A 23,154-nucleotide genomic window follows, 5' to 3' on the forward strand; every position below is an offset into this window, starting at 1 on the left:
CAACATGGGCAGGACCTGTAACTCGCGCTCCATGGCGTCCTGGTTCCTCGTTGGGTGTCGAGAGGTGAGTGGTTTCCGTTCCAAGTCCTATTTCTGCCGTGCTTTTGATGGCGTTGATGCCGCCCCGGAAAAGGTGGCGGATAGGCCTGTTGTAATACAGTGGGCGGTACATTGTGTTCCGCCTGTCTGTTGGCGGTTACCTCCGTGGTGTTTGTTTCTACCGCCGTGGCGGTCGGAGTGTTAAAGTGGCTGTCTATGTTGGCGGTTTCCGCCATGGTCGTGATTCAATTTTTTTAACCGCCGGCCTGTTGGCGGTATTACCGCCGCTTTAACACCGACCGCCAGGGTTGTAATGAGGGCCCAAGTCTTTAGGAAGGAGATTTGTACCGCTATTGTGGAATATTTCACCATCAACCAGGGGTCGGTATCCTCAGTGGGCACCTTGTGGGAGGCATTCAAGGTAGTAATACATGGGATTTGCATCGCCAAACAGCATGGTGTGCTGACAGCGATTTGACGCAAATTAGCAGACTTAAAGGCCCAGCTCCCTATTCTGGAGAAACAAATGTGTGCAGATAGATCCAGCAGCCTTCTGGCTGAAATAAGAGATAAGCTGTCACAATGTGAGGAAGTGGCACTCCTTGAGGTTTGTTTCGTGGGAAGGGAAGCCAAGGCGAGGAGATACGGAGAGGGCAAAAGGGCTGGCAGAACGCTGGCTGCAATGCTTCGAAGGCCGTGGGCGGGGAACTATGTTGTTGAGTTGCTTAACTCGGCTGGAGTACACCATACTGGCAGTGAGGGGGTCAGGTGGGTCTTGACTGATTTCTACTCCTCCTTATATGCCAAAACGCCGGGGCCGCACCCTGCGGCGTATACAGAATACTTTGAGGACATTAGCCTACTGTGGCTCGAGAACTCACAAAGGCAGTACTTGGACATTCCCTTTTTGGTGGAAGATGTCATTTAGGCTATCCACAGTCTGCCAGGAGACAAGTCCCCGGAGCTAGATGGACTGTTGTTGGCTTTCTATAAGGAGTACACAGATCTATTAGCGCCGCACTTACTAGAGGTCTATGTGGAGGTGCTTGAGGGCGGGACTCTCCCGCCCTCGCTGAGTGAGGCCCTCATTGTCACAATATTGAAACCAGGCAAGGATCCGTGTAGTTGCGATTCACATAGGCCAATATCATTAATAAATATAGACAATAAGATACTAGAGAAACTGATTGCGACTAGGCTGCAGGCCCTACTCCCATCTTTGGCGCTTCCGGATCAATTTGGGTTTGTGCATGCTCGCTCGACCTTTTATGACTTCTGTACTTTTTTTGCGGTGTCTCGAATGATCGAGCTTGAAGAACGCGCTGCAGCGGTGTTCCTGAATGCCACCAAGGCATTTGACTCCCTCGCATAGCTGTATATATTTGGTCTTTTGGCTAATGTGGGATTGAGTCCTAGGTTCATCCAATTAATCTGCTTGTTGTATTCGGCTCCAACTGCTAGATTGAGAATTAATGGGATTTTTTTGGACCCCTTCCCGATAGCTAGAGGCACTCAACAAGGATGCCCCTTCTCGCCGCTGCTATTTGCAGTAGCGATGGAACCAATGGCAGCACGCTTGAGGCAACACCATAACCACAGAGGATTGGCGTTCAGACAATGCCCAATCCTGGTCTCTATTTATGCGGGTGATGTTGTGCTACATGTACGTGACCCACAGCTGCATCTTGATACAATGATAGACGAGATAGTATGGTTTGGCCAGATCTCTGGGATTACGATTAACTGGTATAAGTCAGTTGTTTTCCCCCTGTCGGCTGCAACAGTACAGTGCTGCTCCAAATACCCCCTTAGCTGGGCTGGTGGACTGGTGCGATATCTGGGCATATAGCTTAGCAGGGAGGTGGACGAGTTGTCGTCGGCCAATTATGGCAAGGCCATTATGTGGCTGGAAGACAAAGTGGCGATATGGCGCTCCCTTTCGCTGACGGGCCGCATAGGCATAGCCAAGATGGCAGTTTTGCCCAAATTCCTTTATCTATTCGTTAACATACCTCTCGTCCTCATGTCCAGCTTCTTGAAAAGGCTTAGATCTTTCTCATGGCTCTGGCCTGGGCTGGTGGACAGCCCAGAATCTCATGGGAAATGCTGACGCTACCATTTGAGCTGGGCAGCCTAGCGGCCCTGGATCTGGAACTTTACTATAACTGTGCACTGGCACACTTCGTGCATTTTTGGTTGCACCCCATAAAACATTCACCACATCTGGCTTATGAACATGATTCAGTCTGGCCTAATAGGCTTTCTGGGGTCATTTGTGGACCACCCAGACCTAGGTTGGGAGAGGTCGATACGGTGGCATGTATGGTGCGGGCTTGGAGGGTGATCCTGAAGCGTGCGGAGGCTGGGGAGCCCTTTGCGCCCTCGATGCTGGTGCGGGACATTGTAAAACCGCAGATATCCGAGGAAGGTCAGTTTTGTGAATGCATGCACGATCTGAAAATGACTACCTTGGGGTCTTGGTATCCGGGGGGTCGTTCATCTCCTCGGAAGCCGTGCTTGGCGACACGCACGATACTGCGCGATATCGTTTACTCTTCCTTAGAATCAAGGCTCTTTTGCTCCCCTGAGATGCCCCCAGTGTGTTGCGCGTTGGAGCTTATGTACAGATCGCCATCTCCGCGCAGACTCATCACAAGCCTATATGTTTGCATGCAGACGACTGTAACCTCTGTCACGTCCAAGGCCAGAACTCATTGGGAAGCGGACGTGAGTGAGACTCTTCCGGACGATGTGTGGAGATATCGATGTGCGCAAATGCGAGAACTCTCCCCCAATTACAGATTGCACCTATTACATTTTAAATTCCTGCACCGCTTGTACTATACGCTGAGTCGACTAAGGAGAATGAGTGCCAGGTCGGATGCTGGATGTGAAATATGCCTAGCTCCGGAGGCAGACTTTCTGCACCTGGCATGAAACTGCGGGGTGCTGCAGGGCTGATGGACAGAGGTGCTGGGGGCGATTGGGGAGATGATTGTGTCCCCCAAGATTGCCCTCATGGGATATATCAAGGAGGTTCCCCCTGATCACAGGAAACTGGTGGGGTTGCTATTGGGGCTGGCCAAGCGCAGGGTGGCGATGTGCTGAGGGAAGAAACAGATACCCCCTTGCAGGAAGTGGCTGAGTGACGCTGCGCACTGCCAGGAACAATTAATGACATATTGGGAATTGATGCCGGTAAACTCCTGGCCATGAGACATATGGACCCCCATACGATCTTTCCTTATGTCCAGGTCATAATGAGGTCCATGGCCACTAACGCATAGTACCTGCTTTGAGATAGATGACGTCCCCTTCTGGGGCGCGAGATGCTGCTATGCCTCTTCAAGTGAGATGTTATTGCTGCGTGGACCCCCCCCTTTCCCTCTCTCCCCTCTTTTTCCCTCTCTCTGTGTTCTGCCCTTACTCTTTCGATGTTCACCGCCACTGACGCTATCTCAGAAGACTGAGCCATTTCACCCCATTGTTTGATGTGTTGACTAAATGTCCCCACCTCGTGGGTGTAGATAGCTTGGAAAAGAATGGGGGGCGTTTTGGCTAAAAGCTGTTTGTACTGCATTGGCACGAGGCTCGCCGCATATATTTTTCTAACTGTGTCTTTCGACTGTCATGACGGAGAAAGTTCTGATTTGTAGTACTTTCTAATAAATGCAATTTAAAAAAAAGTGTTTGTAACAGGATATACATACCAAACGTTTCCATAGCTCAGCTGGTGCACGGATACTTAGAGCCAAGCAAGACCCATAGCTAGGCTCTCCCTTATTTCACCCTATTAATTTGCCTCCACTTTCTCCTCTATTTCTGACTTAGGCTTAGTACATGGGGACGCCAGTCACTTGATAAAATGATTTGTAAAAGACGAGGGCTAGAATCATGCAGCCTTGCCCATATGCACTGATTTGACAACTCTAAGATCAAGGCTTCCTGTAACAGAGACGAAGTAGAGAGTGTGTGGTGAAATTACATTCAAATAAGTGATCGCCCGGCAGGGACTTTAGGGAGTTGTTTTGTACATAATCATAGTTGTGACTTCATGGGGAGAGCTACCAGGCTCAGGCAGGATGGACAGTGGTGTAGTTTCAGCAAGGGTTCATGAGGTGTGACAGCCCTCAAATACATTCTTGGTTTGATAGTTGGGTCTGGGGGGCCTGAGTTGGGTATGCTAGGTTTGTGTTGCTTTTTGTTGCTATTCTCATTTTAGAAGGATGTTTTAACTTGGTCATATTTTGGATCGGGATCTTAAATATATACAGTGACTGATTTACCAAAAAAGTAGTATATCCGCACCCACAGAACTACTCCATGAATGAGTCCAAATTTACTTATTTTTGCAATTCATGAACATTGGCAGTAGACAGTTTAGAGAGCTGTGCCAGTCCCAACTTTCCAGGCAAACCACTGGCAATCAAACAGCCAAAAGGTGATGGGATGAAGGTTCACAAATGGTCTAACCAGTGGCAATTGCTAGGGGTAGCATTACAACCCATTGTTTTTTGCCCACTGTGCCACTCAAGTCAGAGGTCTACCTAATGCAAATCAATACTGACCCTGTTCCTCGTGGAAGCAGTCCACACCAAACCTTGGCAATCTCACCCCTTCATCCTGCAGCCCACTGCTTTATTAGTTTTTTAACTTTGAGATTCACACCTCCCAAATCTCACTGACTAATCTACACCCCTGACAACAGGTGGATACTTGGCCTAAATTACTGTTGTCACTGGAGGGCCGAGTGACCTTAATTAAAATAATTGTATTACCTAAACTTCTTTACCTCTTTATGAATATCTCCATATCTTTGCATAAAAATTCTTCATGTTGTTTAAGACTATACATACCAAGTTGATAAGGGCTAATGGTACGATCAAGATTGCCTGAAGTACGTCACTCCTGTATGCAAAAGGGGGGCTTGGGGTCTCAGATCCAGAAACTATTACTAGCATCTCAAGGGCAATTTGCAAGATATTGGTGCAGTCCAGATGCCTGTATTCCATATCTTACTACAGAGAGAGATCAGACAGAAAGCACACCATTGGCCTCGCTGCTAAGTCGGGGTCTACCTAGACCTCAGCTTGAGGTGAAAACTTCTGCCCCTACATGTTGAGCTCTGAATCTTTATGCCAGAGAGCTTGGAGATTGCTCCACTAGTCTCTGGTGCTTAAACTGCTACATTACCCGTTTACTGACATTGTTCCTAGAGCATATTGTACGGAATACCCAGGTCAAAATTGCAATGTGAGAGCTTGGACAACTTTGGTAGATGGGAGATTCATGCAATTGGAACAATTTCCTCTTGAGGCGGGACCTTCTTGATGGATGTTTATATTTATGTTAGGTTATGAAACACTGTTAAGGAGAAAAGCCCAGAAAAGCGACAAGAATTTTTCCCATTCATACAATTGAACACCAACAAATAAGGCATGGTGGGTCTCCAGACTCTAGACTAGTATCTCTAAATGTAGGTCTAGGTGTGCTGAACTGGCCAGAGTAGCTTTGGAGGCAGAACCTGGGAGGTCCCTGAGAGATTTTCAGTGGTCCTTTTGCTGTACGCAAATCGGCACCATCTCCATAAATTGTAGACATACATTATTGCATTACAAATTCCTACATCAAGCATATATTACACCAGTGTAACAACACAGGAAAGATTCATCATACTCCCATCAATGCCTTTGTTGCAGACACCAGTTTGCTGGCTTTCTACACCAGGCACAGGCAGGCAGTTCTAAAAGTGGTGAGAGACATGACAGATCATCAAGTGGAAGATGGTTAATGAATAGCCCTCTTGGGATATGTAAAGGCCTCCTACATGGAGTGTGTTGCTTGACAGCACTCTCATTTCTCTTGGCCAAAAGAAGAGTGACCATGACCTGGGGGGGAATCAGGTCCCTGCGATAACAGAGTGGCTGAATGGTATTGCGATCTATACTGATCATATTGCAATATATGTGATGATTTAACCTCTGACCTTGAGACCAAGAGATATTTGGGGCCCCCTTAAGGCATACATACCCAGCAGTGTCTAAACAGCCTCAAATGGAGCAACTATGGGAGCGGATGGATACTGAACTTTTGATTGTTGTGATGTGTACTGTCCATGTTCATGCACCAATTGCACAGTATACAATATAGCTGTTCCGGCTCAGTTCTGCATCATTTGTGAGCAGCAGCAATTTTTTCCCATTTAGCAGGAAAAATGGACTCAGGTGAGTTCTAGATATTAAATTCTGAACTGCTGTTTTCTCCTTTTATGATACTGACAATGTCAGTTTCCAAACTGCATATCCATACTAGCTGTACTCACTTGTATAAGCTATTTTGAGTTTAAATAAAACCTTTAAAAAAGATATGATGCAAAAAACAAATGAGCACAGGCACCGTAATATAGTTCTGGGACAATGGAACAGAAGTGTTATTGAAGTTTATATCACGTCGCCCAATAACAGGAAAAACAAAACTGGTTACACGAGAAGCATGGTAAACGAGGACACAAAAAAGAGGATGTCACTATGTCCAATCCAATTAATATGGTGCAGCGGGGTTGAATGACAGTGATGGAGACGTTGTCACTCACATTGGACAAAGAAGAATGGATGGAGACAAATGTTCCGATTGAAGGCCTAGAATCCACCCAAAATGATGTAACCCTCTTGAGGCCATCTCCAGATCCAGCTGTTCTGTTGCATGTCGAGTCCTGGATGCAGCAGGCAGGGTTTGGCGACTTTCTTTTGGTGCAGCAGGACTTCAGTTCTCAAGCCTTGGATCTTCTTTGTTGCTGGCCTTCTTGTGTCGTTGAAATCTAAATCTCTGGTCTAGGGGTACCCACTAAATACTGTATTTAGTGGGCATTTAGGAGAGTACCTAGTAGTGACCAATGGGTCTGCTATATTAGAGTGGCTACACCCACTGAGTGATCACTTCCTCTGGGTAGAGGTCACTTCCCTATACCTGACTGGCTATTTTCTTCCATGCAAGAGGGAGGAAAATTAAATGGAGGGGTCACCTTGCTTTAACACCTTAGGGGTGGTGCAAGCTGGAGCTGCCCAGTCCTCCTGTCCTTTGTGTGTTTTCCCACCATTGCTCCTGCCAAAAGTGTGGGTTTGCAACAGGGTGGCCATCTGCTGGTAGCAGCAGGCTTGAGGGTTGAGCTTCAAAGGCAGTAAGCCCTTTGAAGCTCACTAGCAGGGCAGTGCATATTCCTGAGGAGGGAGGTGTGACACCTCCACCCAGAAAGGGCTTTGTTCTGGGACCCAGAGAGCAGGAGCTCTCACCCCAGGGTTCCAGAATCTTGTCTGGTGGTCACAGGCTGGTTGTGACCGACCAGCAACCATGCCAGTGTTAGTTAGCTTTGCAGGGGGACCCCGGGTACATTTTGCAATAAATCCATTACTGGTACCAGTTTGGATTTATCATTCTGAGTTGTTTGATACCAAACAACCCATGGTTCAGAGTGGCCATAATGTAGCTGTGACACTCGTACTGACCAGTGTCCAGCATATGCATTTATAATTGCTGGTCTGTTCACTTACTATGTCCTAGGTTTGACAAGGACACAGTGGTGGCATATTGCTCATGCATCTATGCCCACACACACAGTATAGTGTACCATGCCTTAGGGCTGGAAGGCCTGCCAAAGGGGCAACTTACCTTTATTGCATGCAGGGTATAATGGACTGGGCCCACAGGCTGTGTGACATGTCAGTTTTGCAATTTAGGATTGCACCAGCACACTCGGGGTCATTGTGATCCCCGGTGGTTCAGCCCGCCATGCCGGCGGCGGGTGAAAAGACCGCCACTGGCATGGCGGGCTGAACCACCATATAAAGAACACAGGGAGGGCCGCCATAGGGGGCCCTCCTCCACCGCCAGGCTGCCTCCGACAGGCAGCCTGACAGTGGAGGGAATCATTATCCGACAGGGCAGTGCTGCTGCCCCTCGGATAATGATCCCTTTTGCCACCAGCCTTTCCCTGGCGGGTTCCCCCGCCAGGTAAAGGCTGGCGGGAGAGGTGCTCCGGGGCTCCCCTGGGGGCCTCTGCACTGCCTATGCACTTGGCTTGGGCAGTGCAGGAATCCCTGTGCAGTGCCCCATCGCGCAGGTCACTGTCCGATTTACGGGCAGTGATCTGCGCGACGGGTGCAGCTCCATGTGGAGCCACCGGCAATGTCCCGGCCCAGCAGAATGTTCTTTATGTGGCCGGCAGGGCCCCAGGGGGGCTGTAATGAGGGCCTCAGTCTGCAATGGCAGTGCTGGGTGCACCTGGATGCCATTTCCCTGAGGGTGGCACAATCGGCGCTGCTGCCCGTAGGGGGCTATCCTTAGTACCTCATGCCCTGGGTACCTAAGTACCATTTACTAGGGAATTATAGTGGCACCTAAAGGTGTTTCCAGTTGTGCCAATGCATCACAACATTTTAGGAAAGAGATCTGGCCCAGGGTACCTGGTTAGCATGTGCCATGTGCACTAACAACTTTGAGACCACATCAAATATTAAGCACAATGTGGGTGCTAACCATGACAGAAGAGGCCTTTTCTCACACTATCCCCCACCCCCCAAATGAAAGAGGACGAGACTACCCTTTCCCTAGTGAGTCTTCATCATCTAAGTGGAAGAACCTGGGAAGGCCATCTGCATTGGCATGGGCAGTCCCAGGTCTGTGTTCCACTTGAAAGTCCATTTCCTGAAGGGAAATGGACCACCTAAGCAGTTTGGGATTTTCACCTTTCATCTGTTGTAGCCATCTGAGAGGCTTGTGGTCAGTCTGAACTATGGAGTGAGAGCCAAACAGGTATGGCCTCAGCCTCAGGCTCAAGAATGGTTTGCATACGGCTGGGTCCAAACTGGAATGGCATGGCAAGCAAAAAAACTGATGGATTAAACCCAGATCTGTGACTGAGGGAGAATGTTTGATTTGTTCTGCATTCTGTCCATCATCTGTTGTTTTTGCATTTCTCAGCTTCTTCAGGGCCCACACCACAGTAAAGGTTTCCCTCTCTATGGCACTCCATTTTTCCCTGGGGAGTAGTCTTCTGCTTATAAAAGCAACAGACTGGTCATGTCCATCAACATTTCTCTGGGCTAGGGCCACTCCTACCCCCAGTTCTGAGGCATCTGTTTGGACAATAAACTGCCTGTAGTAGTCTGGAACTTGTAGGGCTGGAGCAGAACACATAGCATTCTTCAGAGAGTCAAAGGCTTTTTGACAACTCACTGTCTAGTTAATTTTTTTAGGCATTTTCTTGGAGGTTAACTCTTTGAGGGGGCAACTATGGTGCCATAATCCTTCACAAATCTCCTATAATACTCAGTCTAGCCAATAAATGCCCTAACCTGTGTTTGGGTTGTGGGAGCTTCCCAAGCCAGAATGGTCTGAATCTTGGGTTGGAGGGGTTGAACTTGGCCTCCACCAACTAGGTGGCCCACGTAAACAACTTTACCCTGAACTATCCGAAGATCCTGCCACGTAGAGCTATAGACAGCCATGTCATCCAGGTAAGCTGCACTAACGGATTCCATCCCAGCGAGGACTTGGTTCACCGACCTTTGGAAGGTGACAGGTGCATTCTTTAGTCCAAAGGGCATTACAGTGAACTGATAACGCCCACTAGGAGTGGAGAATGCTTACCTCTTTTTTGCTCCCGGGGTCAGGCCAATCTGCCAGTACCCCGATGTTGGATAGAAAGTACTCAGATATTTGGCTGCCCCTAGTCTATCTATGAGCCTAGCAGCTCTTGGGATTGAGTGTGCATCAGTTTTGGTTACACAATTGAGGGCCATGTAATCCAGACAAAACCTTATTTACTTTTTTCTCTCCTTTAGAGTGAGGTTTTGGGACTAAAACTACTGGGCTAGCCCATGGACTCTCCAAAGGTTCATTCACACCCAAACCCAACATCTTTTCGACTTCTGCTTGTATGCTCTCCCTGACATGGTCTGACTGTCTGTAAATGTTGTTTTTGACAGGCAAGCTGTCACTAGTGTCTACATCATGGGTACACCAATCAGTCTTCCCAGGGGTCAGGGAGAATAACCCAGCATACTGGCTGAGAACATGCCTGCAATATCAGCCTGCTGTTGTTCTGAGAGGGTGTCTGATAAGACCAATCCATTAACAGACCCATCTTGTAGGTTGCTGGAGAGGAGATCAGGGAGAGGTTCACTCTCTTCTTCCTGTCCTTTATCTGTAACCATGAGCATGGTCACATCAGCTCTGTTATAAGAGGGTTTTAGGCAGTTGACATGTCTAATTCTTATGGGATTTTTGCAACTACCTAAGTCCACCAAATAGGTGACTTCCCCTTTCTTTCCAAGAATGGGATAGGGCCCAGACCATTTGTCCTGGAGAGCCATTTGAGCAACAGGATCCAACACTCAAAATGTCTGCCCCGTTTGGAACTCCACCATAGCAGCTCTTTGGTCATAGCAGAGCTTGTGCAGCTCCTTGCTGGCCTGAAGATGTTTGCTTGCTTTCTCCATGTACTCTGCCATCCTTGAATGAAGGCCAAGTACATAGTGCACGATGTCCTGCTTGGGCTCTTTGAGGGGTCTCTCCCAGCCTTCCCTTACAAGACTCAGTGGTCCCCTAACAGGATGCCCAGACAAAAGTTCAAATGGAGAGAATCCTACTCCCTTTTATGACACTTCCCTGTGAGCAAACAGCAGACATGGAAGTAAGACATCCCATCTCCTGAGTTTTTCGGGGTGTCCTCCAATCATGCCTTTTAGGATCTGGTTAAATCTTTCAACCAACCCATTTGTTTGTGAGTGATATGGGGTTGTGAACTTATAAGTCATGCCACACTCCTCCCACATGTGTTTCAAGTATGCAGACATGAAGTTAGAACCTCTGCTGATACTACCTCCTTAGGGAACCCTACCCTGGTAAAAATACCTTATATTTTTACTTTGATCTAATTTAATTCCATTCATTTTAATGAAATTAAATATGTAACATTTTGTTATGGATAGGTTTAGATTAGAATAGAAGTATTGTGATAAAAGTAAAAGTTATTCTGTTTTTGGGGTTAAACATGGGAGTTTGCGAGATGAGGTTGAAGCAATAGTAATTTCAATGTTAGGAATGGAGATTAAAGTGATGGTAAGTCAAAGTGATGGCAAAGAAGTAATGGTAAGTAAAAGTAGTAATGGTCAAAATAATGACGTACATCCGCCTAAGATTCCTTCAACATGGGGTATAACTGCCCATTCGTCAGCACTGAGTACTCAGTTGTGCCTCCTCTCACACACAGAAAGGCATTTGCCAGAGTGAGAACTTCTGAAAATGACCAGTCAATTTGTGTCTGCATGCAAATGTGTAGTGGTTTCCTTTCACCAACTGAAAGGTGTGCAGGGTCTCAAGAGAATCCTTCCTAGCATTTCAACCATACCACAATTGTCCATAAAAGCCTACCTCTAATGGAAAGTCAATGTAAAAGAAAGAGGCAGGATCACTGAGAGGAGAGAATTACAAGCCACACCGAGGCAGGCTTGCAACCCAGCAATGTGACTTCCATATTGATTTATTATATGTCATTATTGCATTATGGGAAGAAGATTTTGTGATAAATAATTGAATAATAAGGATTTTATAAAGAGTCATATAGAATTACCAGTGAGATGGATTTGTGTTACAACTGAAGTAATCAGCCCAGGACTGATTTAGAGCAGCATCACCTTCGACAAGTATCGAACAACAGTGGCTTGATTGTATGGTGTCAGGTTGGAATCACTAGTAACAGGATTGATCTAGAGCTATATTTTGCTACATTCTGCATGGCATCAAAGCAAGGATTAGGCACTCTAGGGTCAACCTTCAAACTGTGGTAGCAAGAGGTCAGATGTGGGCTCTGCACTGATTTCATCAGCACTTACCTTCCACCCTGTGGGTCACATTAGGTGAGGAGGGCACATCATTTACAATCTATTACTACAACACGATCAGGGAAACTTGGAGATTATATGATCTCTACATTTTAAGGTTAACACCATTTTGAGATCTTTGAAAGGTTTAATTCAGGTATCAACAAAGCATTTTTTGAAAGATTACATATTGCACTTATCAATAATGCCATAGTTCATTGAATCCACTATGGATGTGGTGTGTGTTAATGTGTGGTTACTTAGTCTGCTCCCTTTTATGTTGTCATTACGTGCTCATGTATCCATATTCTTATGAAGAAATTAGAAAAACACTACCTCTGTGATGTCTAATGCTCCCTTCTTTCCTTATCCCCCCCCCCACCTCCCGGTTCACTGAAAATGTTCAGTCACTTGCCCATTGCGCCATCTTCTCCTTCACATAATTGCCAAGTTCTTGCTATTATGCTGTCTCGCTCGAGTCCGACTTCATCAACACTGGCCTCTCTCACTGGGACTCATGCATCCTTTAGTTCCTTGATCTGCCAAGAACGCTCACTCACATCGATTTCAAACACTGCTTCCCAATTATCTACTTGCTTTGCTCGCATTTCACCCATCCTCTGGTCCCAGAACCTGCATCCTTTTATTATAGCACCTTCGCTTTGCACTGACCAGCATACATAGGTCCTCCTGTCTGCAGCACTGTTCTATACTTTTACATTCTAAGCTGCGGCATCTATACCCTTCAGACAGTAAATAGTTTACTTCTACCTGTCATGTACCCTAGTTCAATCACATTTCCTCCATTTCAGTCACCTTGCTACCATCTCAGGAATGGTACTGGTCACTATCCAGCAGGCTTTTACACATCCCAGCTTTATATTACATTTAAAGCTCTCACATGTTTCTTCAAGCCTTTACCACTTCACCTCCCTGGATGTATCACCATTTCCTGGTCAGGCCTATACATTTCTTGACCAGAAACACCCTTCTCGCTGACTACCTACCTGCAATACACCCACAAACACCCTAAAGATGTGCCTAGATTAGAGTTTTGACAGAATTCATGGGTACTCCTAAAGAATGTCATGATTTGTTGTATGGTCTGTGATTTGCAGATAATGGCACAGATTGAATACATAAAGAGTGCTTTAAAACAATGACTACTAGCTAGGAAGGTGGGGACACAAACCTTAACAGCATCTTCCAAGGCCATCACCTTGACAAAGCGTTTCCTCTTGAGTAACTGGTGCTTCACCCACTGCTCCACTTCCACGTTCCACTTCATGAAGATGACATAGAGGCAGTAGGCACTCAACAGAAGCATGCTCTCCCACCACAAGATGACGTTGTCCAGGAAGAAGATAATAAGCATAATAAGGTCCAGGATGTAGAAGGACACATCCCTGAATAGGGGCCACCAGGTCAAGTGCAAGATTTCACGGGAAAAGAGGGCACAGGTCCCAATGACAAAGAGGATATTGAAAACAGCAGAGCCAACGATGGTGCCGATACCAATGTTGCTATGTGAGATGAAGACTCCAATGAGAGATGTGAAGAGTTCTGGTGCTGACCCACCTGCAGCCATGAAGGTGGCCCCGGCCACATCTTCTGAGATTTGTAGCTTGTCTGTGATCACACCAAGGGCAGGGACAAAGAACTCATCACACACAATGGCTAAGGCCACAAACACATATGTCATGCCAAAGATATGGAGGCCCACCCAGCCCTGCCGGCGCTGTTCAATGCTGAAGAGGTCCGTAGGGTACTCTCCCTTAGCATGGGGCAAGATGGGCACATGGGGGCGTGTTGGTGCTATAGGTGATTCTGTACTTCTACTGGATGGGGTGGTCGTCTTCATGTGTTTACCAACTGTGGTGACTGGTTCAGGATCCACAAAGATGCAATGCCTTATCTTGGTCCTTTCTGTTACATTTGCTGTCAGTGATTCAGGGATAGTCTGGTTGCTAAGCTCCCTGAGAGCAACCTTCAAGAGGTCTCCAGAGTCCTCATCTGCACTGGCTTCTTCAGGGCTGTCTGGCCAAGAGGGTGAGTCTGGACTGGTAGTGTAAGACAGCTGGTACAAAGAGCCCACTCCCACCATGCAAACCAGGAAAAGGACTCGATTCCACTGGAGCCTTCTCCTCCGTGGTAAACGCATTTTTGAAAGGGACGATCACTGAACATGCACAAAAATCAAGTCGTTACTCATCCGGTTGAGCAGATGCTACCACTAAGATCCCATCCTGCGTTCAACGCATCACCATTTCAATTCATTAGGAGCATCCGCAAACGCATTGCTGATACCACTGGCAAATGTGGAATAAAACCTAGAAAAAGAAAAACTGGTCATACAGGAAAGCACATAGTTACCATAAACTCTCTGAAGATCTTTTATCATCTAGGTTTCCCACTCTGGAATCGGTTCTAGAAACAACATGAGGGCATTTACCTAAATTTTGAAAGTGTGGATGTCTACTGTGTACCATGTTCAGGTCATCTACTGCACATCTGGCTGAAAGAAATGAGAGTAACAAACCTCTCAAATGTTAAGACATTAACTTGATTCTAGGGTCCTTAGAATAATATTTGACATCAGAATCCTGGTCTCTAAGGTTCACGTGAGAACTACCTCAACCAGCGCCCTTTCAAGGATGGCATGCAGTCTTCAAAAGCCTCTAACACTGGCCTGCCTGCCTGCTAGAATATGTGAGGCCAGCAGCAGTGGCGATACTGAAAATGATGCCCGACCCCCACCCCTCCTGCAGAATGTGACAGGGGGCTTGTGAGTCTCCGATCTCTCACAGGTATTGCTTGGCTCTGGGCTGGCTGAATGGGGGAGCCCTTGAAGGGATGGGGCCCGTGGAGGGCCGGGGGACATATTGAGATGCTGGGGACATTGCCACGGCCCTGGTCAGCAGAAATCTTCCAGACACCTCATGTCTTCCCCGTCGAGCGTAAATCTCACTCCATCATTCTAGCAGTCTCACTGATGGCGAGTCTCAATGCCAAACGGACGATAACAGAGTCTGCAACTTAAGAAACACCTTTTCTTCTGTTAAAACATTAATTTCCCTTCCTAACTCTCACACCTCACTTAGGTGCACTCTAGGACATTCAGCGCGCACGTATACCACAGAATAACGTGTCACAGAACAGCTGGTGTGAGATCTGGGATGTATAACTCACGCAGGGGTCTCTCTTCACACTAGTGTTTGACCACATGCAACCCTAGCCATCTGCGCCGTTGGCCATTCCGTGTAAACCCAGAAACCACCCAGTTGAAGGGTGCAAAGTCTGCACTACTACGTGGGAGTCGCGCATGAACAGAAGCACTGGAAAAAAACACAACACCCGCGGGAGAATGAGTTAGTCTCTCTCTTTGCACGTCGCAGGCATCAGAAAGACCTTCTAGTTGAATTACGAAAACCGTAATGCAATTAAACGCAACCTAGATAGGTTTCCACTTAATACGTTTGTGAGGGATTTGTATTTGTTTAAGCTACACGTCTACTGTAATGGATTACCTGCGTGTTTCAGACAAATTAGCTCTATCGGTATACTTTAAATTTCAGATGAGCTGTGAACAGTTTCACGGATATTGAAATTAAGGAATGAGGTAAATAAGCTGCAATGTATAGGAAAAAACATTTTCTTTGCGCGCTAAATGTTGTGTATAATCATGAGCTGCTGTTCAAGCTTGGTTGTTCTTTAGAGCAGGTTAACTACAGAAGGAAGGGGCCCCACAAATGGAAAACGCCCCTGCCAGTGCTTTACATCTTTGAGAGGTGCCTGGCAGTCACTTTTACAGAAACCCTTAATTTAGGTAGTCACTTGCTTCTGAGTTTTTGTTTGAATGTCGAAAGCTAACAAGTGGGGGCGCTTGGGAGGATTCGGATGCACACAGGGTGTAATCCAACACTAGGGAGCTGCAGAGTGCTGCTTGTTATATACATGCCCTGTTGGTGTTCTGCAGGTGATGGTTCTGCATGTGTCTGGGGTTCAGCTGTTGCAATATTTCCTTATTATGCATGCATGTCATAAATGGCAATTTTCAGACCTACCTGAAAATGATGCCCAGCGACCTAGCTCGCCTGATCTCCAGTGATCATTGTACAAGATCTCCGGGCCCCTGAACTCAGCGGGGAGATGTTCATAATTTAAGACCTTCCCGCAGAAAATGTCTGCATCCTGAGCAAATCTCCCCCGGCTAAACCCTGAGTGACAGGGTCAGGTGTGAAGGACACTGCACCGGGCAGGATCCAATCCTGCCTAATACCTGCTGCGTGTAAGAAGATTAAACTGCACTTTGTACTTACCTTGCTACCTGTAAAACACATTGCATGGTAGAAGCGGGGATTGTTACTGGCCCTGGAAGGTGTAAAATGTGCCCCGGTACACTATTACGATTAGGCATGATATATTGGGCTACACACTGGTCATATTGTGTTTATTTATTTTACATTAGATTTCAGGTCTGTTGTCGCGACAGCACAGGTACTAACATGCCTCTGGTCTGTTTTCAGCTTCCAAAACCGATTTGCCACAGTTTATTCATCCTCTTTTTTTCGCTGAATGATGTCATTACACAGCAAGAAAAACGAGTTTTCTCATTGACTAACTAGTAAAGTAGCTCAGTGGGTCAGTGCACCAGCTGCAGAAGCGGGAGCATGGGTGTGCGTGCGTGTGTCTACATAACCTGAAGGTAAAGCTTGTCAGACTTCAGTGGTGGATCAATTGTGTACTCTTCAATTGAGAAATATAATATAATACTGTAAATAATTATTTACAGTATATGAATACTAAATTGAGGTTTACATTTATAGAAAAAACGTAGCGTTACCATTAGGATCACACACCCGGATCCACTTCCGTCCAGGTCCTGGTGTAGTAGTGTTGGTTGCGCCAGTCTTGTACATATAGGGCAGGATTAAGCCCTTAAGTCATTATTCACAGAAAAGCCAAAAAGCCACTGAACTGGCTGAGACCAGTGTAAGTGTAGAAATTGGTATTTCAGTTACAGTAATGATATCTGGAGTACACCAAAATTCAGAAATCTGTTTAGTGCTGAAAAGTATAATCTCACACTCAATTCCAGGTGTTTCTGTAAAATTTAAGGTCAAAGTCCAGGACTCAAAATATATGTCTAAAACTATAGATGCATTTCTTAAACTTTAAGTGTATTTCGGGAAAGTTAGCTATCAGAAGTCTGTCACAAATGTGAGCTAAGCGTCTTCATTTCTGAGAAATACTTGATATATTAACACCACTGTTCCACTCCGCAGTGGTAGGGCAACGAAAATTGGAGGAAAATAACATGTCTCACCATTTATAAGTTCCCAAGGGTTCAACCTCTACACTGTCTTCAAAAACATACATTTCTTGGGAATGATTCTCAATTAGGGTCTGAGTGACCTACAGGAATCTGAGGCTGTTCCCGATGGGCTGGTCTGATAGATCAGTGTGTGGACCATTTTCTGTCTGTTTGTGGCCTGTTTTATAGTTTCACGGGCCGGTTTTACTGTTGATTTCTCTAACATTACCACAAACATTGGCTGCAGCAAGCTCAAATCGTGGACATCAATGGCGGGTAGCCATTGGTCACAGCTGCGACCCCTGGTACGTCTTTTGCGACCCATGGCACTGTCCTCGCAACTCCTAGCAGTAGAGGGGCAGAGGGGCTAAGGTAACAAAGCATGCCTGGGACATTCCTTGGAAAACTATGATTTCACTGTGCAATTCTTCAAGTTGAAGATGCACTTCACTTCTCAACCAAAGCCCATCATCTGCAGGGATCCCCAAGGGTCCTCCCTCAGCCCAACCTTATTCAAGCCCTACATGACCTCTGTTGCCAGCCTCATAAGAAGCCACGGACTGAACATTGTCTCCTAAGCAGACGACACACAGCTCATCCTTTCACTAATAAAAGACCACACCAAGGCCAAGACCGACTTTAAACTCTACATGAGCAACATAGCCAACTGGATGAAGGAGAGCTTCCTCAAGCTCAACACAGAGAAAACTGAAGTGCTACTACTCGGACACTCCACCTCTTCCTGGGACAACTCCTGGTGGCCATCAAACCTAGGGCCCCTTCCCACCCTCACAAAACATGCCTACAACCGAAGAGTCATCCTCAACAACAAACTAAGCATGAAGAAGGAGGTCAATGCAGTCTCCACCGCCTGCTTTTGCACCCTCCGCCTCCTATGCAAGATCTTCAAATGGCTTCCCACCAACACCAGACGATCGGTCACACAGGCCGTTGTCACCAGCCACCTAGACTACTGTAATGCTCTCGACACAGGACTCACAACTCTACTCACCAAGAGACTCCAAATCTCATAACTGACCTCCCAAAATGCACGTACATATCCCCACACCACAGGAACCTCCACTGGCTTCCAGTACACAAGCGATGCCAATTCAATCTGTTGACACTCTCCTACAAAGCCCTGAACAACCAAGGACCCCCATGCCTCAACCACCACCTGCACTTCCATTGCACACCCACCAGAGACTTCTGATCCGCCTCCCCCTACCTCACCCACACCCCGCGTCCACAAGAGCAACCGTGGAGGTTGCACTTTCTCCTACCTGGCTGCGAAGACAGAAACGGAACACTCCACCTCCATCTGAGGGCCTCCACCTCCATCCTGGTATTCAGAATGCAGCTTGAGACGTGGCTCTTCGACTTAGACCTCCAGTTGATCCACGCAGCAACAGCGCCTGGATACACTCATGGGTGATAAGCAAGCTCTACAAATTCGTAAATTGATAGATTGAATAACACATTGCAATTCTAATACACAGAACTTTTTTTAAAGTGCAAACAAATTAGTTTAATACTAAAAACGAGCTCGGGGGTGCACTTAATAGTTCTTATGTCCCCTCTATGATTTGATACAATAACCAACATGCAGACTAACATAGAACCCTAGGAAAAAATAAAGGGAGTGTAATGCAGTGAAACATTTTCAAATTGCAAACTTGCCAAAATTGTATCAACGTATGCTCAGTAAAACAGTAAGTAGAACCACTCATGCACCCCAGCACAGGACGTTAAAAACAGGTGAAAAATAAACTATATTTATGTTCCATTCTTTTCGGAAATGTTTGCTATGTTGGGCCCTAGTCTTGAAGCATCAACACAAACAGAAACTATCAAATTATGCTATCAATCCATGTTCAGATTACTATTATGAAACACACAATCCTGGTACAGAATGGTTTCATAGCTGTGTACATTTATCTTAAGGGGGAAATAATCGAATCCAAACTAAAATTATAAGCCAAACATAACAAAGCAAATATTCTTTCCTTAAGGTATTTCATAAATAAAGCAATACAAACATGTGCAATTATATTCTGACTGGCCAGGTTGCACGTTTTTAACTTGCATACCAGCAAAAATTGCATCTTGTCCAAAATTCAGTGTCATATATAAGTGTCCGTGTTAAATCATAGAGGAATATTCTTAGGGTAACAATATGTATAGATTGGTAAATTGATTTAATATATTAATTTTGTCATAGAGCATCTCCCAGTGACTACATCATTGCTGGGTGCTTGAGCGTGTGTGAGAGCAAACATGCCCTGGAGGAGGAGCCTTAGGGATCATGGCATAATGCCTGGGTACTTTCAAACATTTTCTCAGGGGCCAAAAAGTTTGGTCTGTGATGTGACTGAGGGCTGCAGTGATGCCAGTGATGGTGATTGGGGATGGCGGCGGGCGATTTGATGTTAAGGTGAGTGTAGGCGAAGTGAAGCATTTACATCTAGTGGCTGAATTGCACAATGAGAAACCAGAAAATCTGGGTCTAATCCCGGCTTCCTCAGTTTACCAAACTGTGTGATCCTAGGCAACTGTTTTATTCCACTTTCCCTCCTTTTCCTTCATTATCATATATGAGAGGACCTTGAAATACACGACTTCGGAATGTGTACTGTACAAAATATTTTCCTGTGTTTAATTTATTAAAATATAATGTTGTTCATGTATAGTAATAACCCAGGCCACCCAAAGAGTGCACATAACAACTAACTTGCATCTTATTTCACTACTGGCATTGCAGTCTGGGTGGGAGAGGAGGGTGAAATAGTGGTTCTAAATTTATATTTGAAAACTATCACTTAAAAAAATAATTCTCTTTGCACTAATATATTCTTCTGAGGTTCTGCATGTTAATGAGCATCACTTTTTGAATTTTGAAGAGACTTTATCATATATTTACACTTCTTCTGCAAGATGTCCTAAAGGTGTTCCTAAAGTTAAGCGATGAAGAACTCCCTAGTTACTTCGTTTCTTTAACATCAGTTAACCTTTAAATACATACTTGCCTGTTTATGTAATATTTTTTAAGGTTTAATGCTGAGTCGAGTAAACAGCAGCCAAGTGCTGAAGTGGACCAGAGAGGCACATTTAAGGTCAATAGGGCTGCATGCAGCCCCCAGGCCCTACTTTGAGCATCAGTGACATAGGCCCTCATTATGAGCACGGCGGTAAACACCGTTCCGCCGGCGGCGGCGGTAAAAACCGCCAGTAGAGGAGCGGTCCGGACTGCCAAATAATGAACCAACTGAATCACAGGCATCCTGAAAACCACTCACCGCCAGCAGAGGAGTGCCGACAACAATGGCAGTGCCCGCCCACAGGCTGACGGAAAGGCCCTACCCACCCATCAAATAATGAAGCACTAGACCGCCGTCAGTTCCGGGGCGGGAACCACCGGCACGCAAAGCCAGGCAGAAACGAACCAAATATAATGAAACACTCACCGGAGGCTAACACAACACGCCGAAGCAGAAATGGATAGAGAGCTGCAGATCATTCCAGCCCTTCTCCTTGCCATATACCTCCACGAGCGAGACCGCCGACGAAGATGACGACGGTAAGTACCGCAACCTATGAAACAAGGGAAGAAAGGGCACAGTTACATACCCACCCACTCCACCCACCCTGCAACGCTCCCACAACCCTTCACAGCAGCACAACCCATACACCCCACAGCAAGAGGGACTTACCCGACACAAGGCAAATCCAACCTGTCCAAAGTACATACATGTGCCCCACACCCACAAACAATGAAACAAGAGACCAGGGATCCAGAGTGTGCCGCCAAAACACAGGCCACACAATAACATTTAATTCAGCTCACTGAGCAAACAAATTTAAATAAGGCCAATGGCCAGTCCATAGTGCTCGAAGTTCCATGGGCCACAATGGCCCCAACCTGACTCCCACAAGTGCTACGGTACTCCACCTCATAGGGGCAACAATGGGGCATCCAGGCACCTCAGGGAACCGGGGCAGGGGGTGGTGAGGGTGGGGATTTACGACGGGGGTGGGGCTTGGATTTGCGTTCGGAAGGTGGAGGGGGTTTGGCCTTGGAAGGTGGGGGAGTGTGCTTGGACTGGGTGGAGCCAGATGGAATAGGCTCAGCATGGGGCTTCTTCCTCTCTGGGAAAGGGGCACGGGAATGTGAAGGGCGGACAGGGGCGGGCTGTGACGTGGAAGGAGTGGAAAGGGCAAGGAGGTGTGCACGTTTAGGGACAAGACGGGGTGGGCCCATTGGTTGGAATAGGTCAGCACGGGAGAGGAAAAGTTTCCTTAGTGAAATTGGGTTGGGCCTGGAGGAAGGCGTGGGAGTAGAGGTAGAGGGTGTGGTTGTAAGTGGTGTAGGTGTGCGTGTTGTGGGTGCAGGTGACTGGACAGTATGCTGAGGTGTGGTGGATGTGTGATGGGTGGGTGTTTTGGTGCGTTTGAGTGTTTTTGGAGGGGGGGGTGGACACAGCGGGACAAGACAGGCTGCCAGTGTGAATGTATGATGTTTGGGTGCCTGCAAGTCTGGTGAGTGTGCTGCATGTGTCAACTAAAGTAGTTGTGGTGAGTGCAGGTGTGGTGACTGGGGTGCATGTATGGATGTGTGCTATTGTGGTGACTGCAGGAATAGTGTCAGCAACAGTGAATGAAGGTGCAGTGCCTGGGGGTGTGTATGTAGAGGGGACAGACAGGGAGGCGGAAGAGGTGGGCACAATGGGGGAAGTGGATGTTGCTGTGCGTGCATGTGTATGTTGGCTGTGTGAATGCTTGTGGTGGGAGGTGTGGTGCTTGTGTTTTGAAGTGTGCTTCTTGTGTGTTGAGGTGTGTGCCTGCATGTCAGATTGTGTGCTTTGGACGGGTGAAGGGAGTGGGGTGCTGGAAGGGGTAGAGGACGTTGGAGGGGGGAACGGAATGGCCAGGGACACTGGCTGCCGTCAAAGAGGAGGCCAGAGCCTGAAAAGATCTCTGTAGGCCAGACATGGCACCATGAATGCCATCTAGATAGGCATTGGTCTGCTGCATCTCTGATGCTAGCCCCTGGATGGCATTGACAATGGTTATCTGCCCTACAGAGATGATTCTCAGGAGGCCAGTAGCCTCCTCCGTGAGGGCAGCGGGCTGACTGGGGCAGGGGAAGAGGTGCCTGGGGCGAAGGAGACTCCCACCCTTCTGGGTGAGCGGGCACGGGCAACTCGGTGGGGAGCAAATGGGAGGGCGGTGATGGTATGGGGGGGTGGCGGAAGATGCCACAGTAGGTGTGGGCCCACTAGGATCCGCCACCACCAGGGACCTCCCATCGGAGGAGGTATCGGAGTCACTACCTCCAGTGGTAGTTGCCTCCCCCGTGGTACTCCCCTCAACCTCCAACCCATTGGTCCCCTTGGCATCGGACGACTCTGCCTCCGAGGATCCGTGGGCAGCTGCATCCCCACTCTCCGGTGCCTCAGCTCCCTCGTCAGATGATGCCGATGTACACAGACAACACAAGAGAACAAGGATGGGGAGACAAAAAAGCAGAGACACTTGTAAATAGCTGAATGGAGTTAACATAGTGGTTCATACATACACCCACCCAGAAGACCCTCCAACAGGCAGCACCTACCGCTATACCCATGGCTATGCCCCTGACTAGTGCCCAGAACCCTGCTCTACAGCCATACCCCAAACAACTTAAGGACCCGACGTGTAGGAGACCTGACCAAAACACCCCTACTCCCCACGGGGGCCATAATGTAGATGGACATCAGTCAGAGTCCCTGCAACTAAGCAGCATAAACCCGAATGCGCACACACAGATGCATCAAGGGTCAAAAATATGGTATGTGTACTCACCCCCTTATGACTGCTGTGCAGCCTTCAAGCACCCATCCAGGTCTGGGTACGCCGCCACCAGGATGCGGAGCATAAGGGTGG

General features: G+C 47.2%; 1 protein-coding gene across 2 annotated transcripts in view; it reads right to left on the reverse strand.

Moving 5' to 3' along the window:
• Positions 1–16,121, reverse strand: part of SLC24A1 (solute carrier family 24 member 1) — a 232,857-nt gene extending 216,736 nt beyond the window's left edge. For both annotated transcript variants that reach the window (XM_069222907.1, XM_069222906.1), the window contains exons 1-2: positions 15,983–16,121; positions 13,111–14,248 (exon numbers count right to left, since the gene is read on the reverse strand). In XM_069222907.1, coding sequence (XP_069079008.1) covers positions 13,111–14,079 — 969 coding nt within the window. In that variant the 5' untranslated portion in view covers positions 14,080–14,248; positions 15,983–16,121. The remainder of the gene's footprint in view (positions 1–13,110; positions 14,249–15,982) is intronic.
• Positions 16,122–23,154: the final 7,033 nt, after the last annotated feature.

The sequence above is a fragment of the Pleurodeles waltl genome, chromosome 3_1, assembly GCF_031143425.1.
Source record: "Pleurodeles waltl isolate 20211129_DDA chromosome 3_1, aPleWal1.hap1.20221129, whole genome shotgun sequence".
In the NCBI taxonomy this organism is placed as follows: domain Eukaryota; kingdom Metazoa; phylum Chordata; class Amphibia; order Caudata; family Salamandridae; genus Pleurodeles; species Pleurodeles waltl.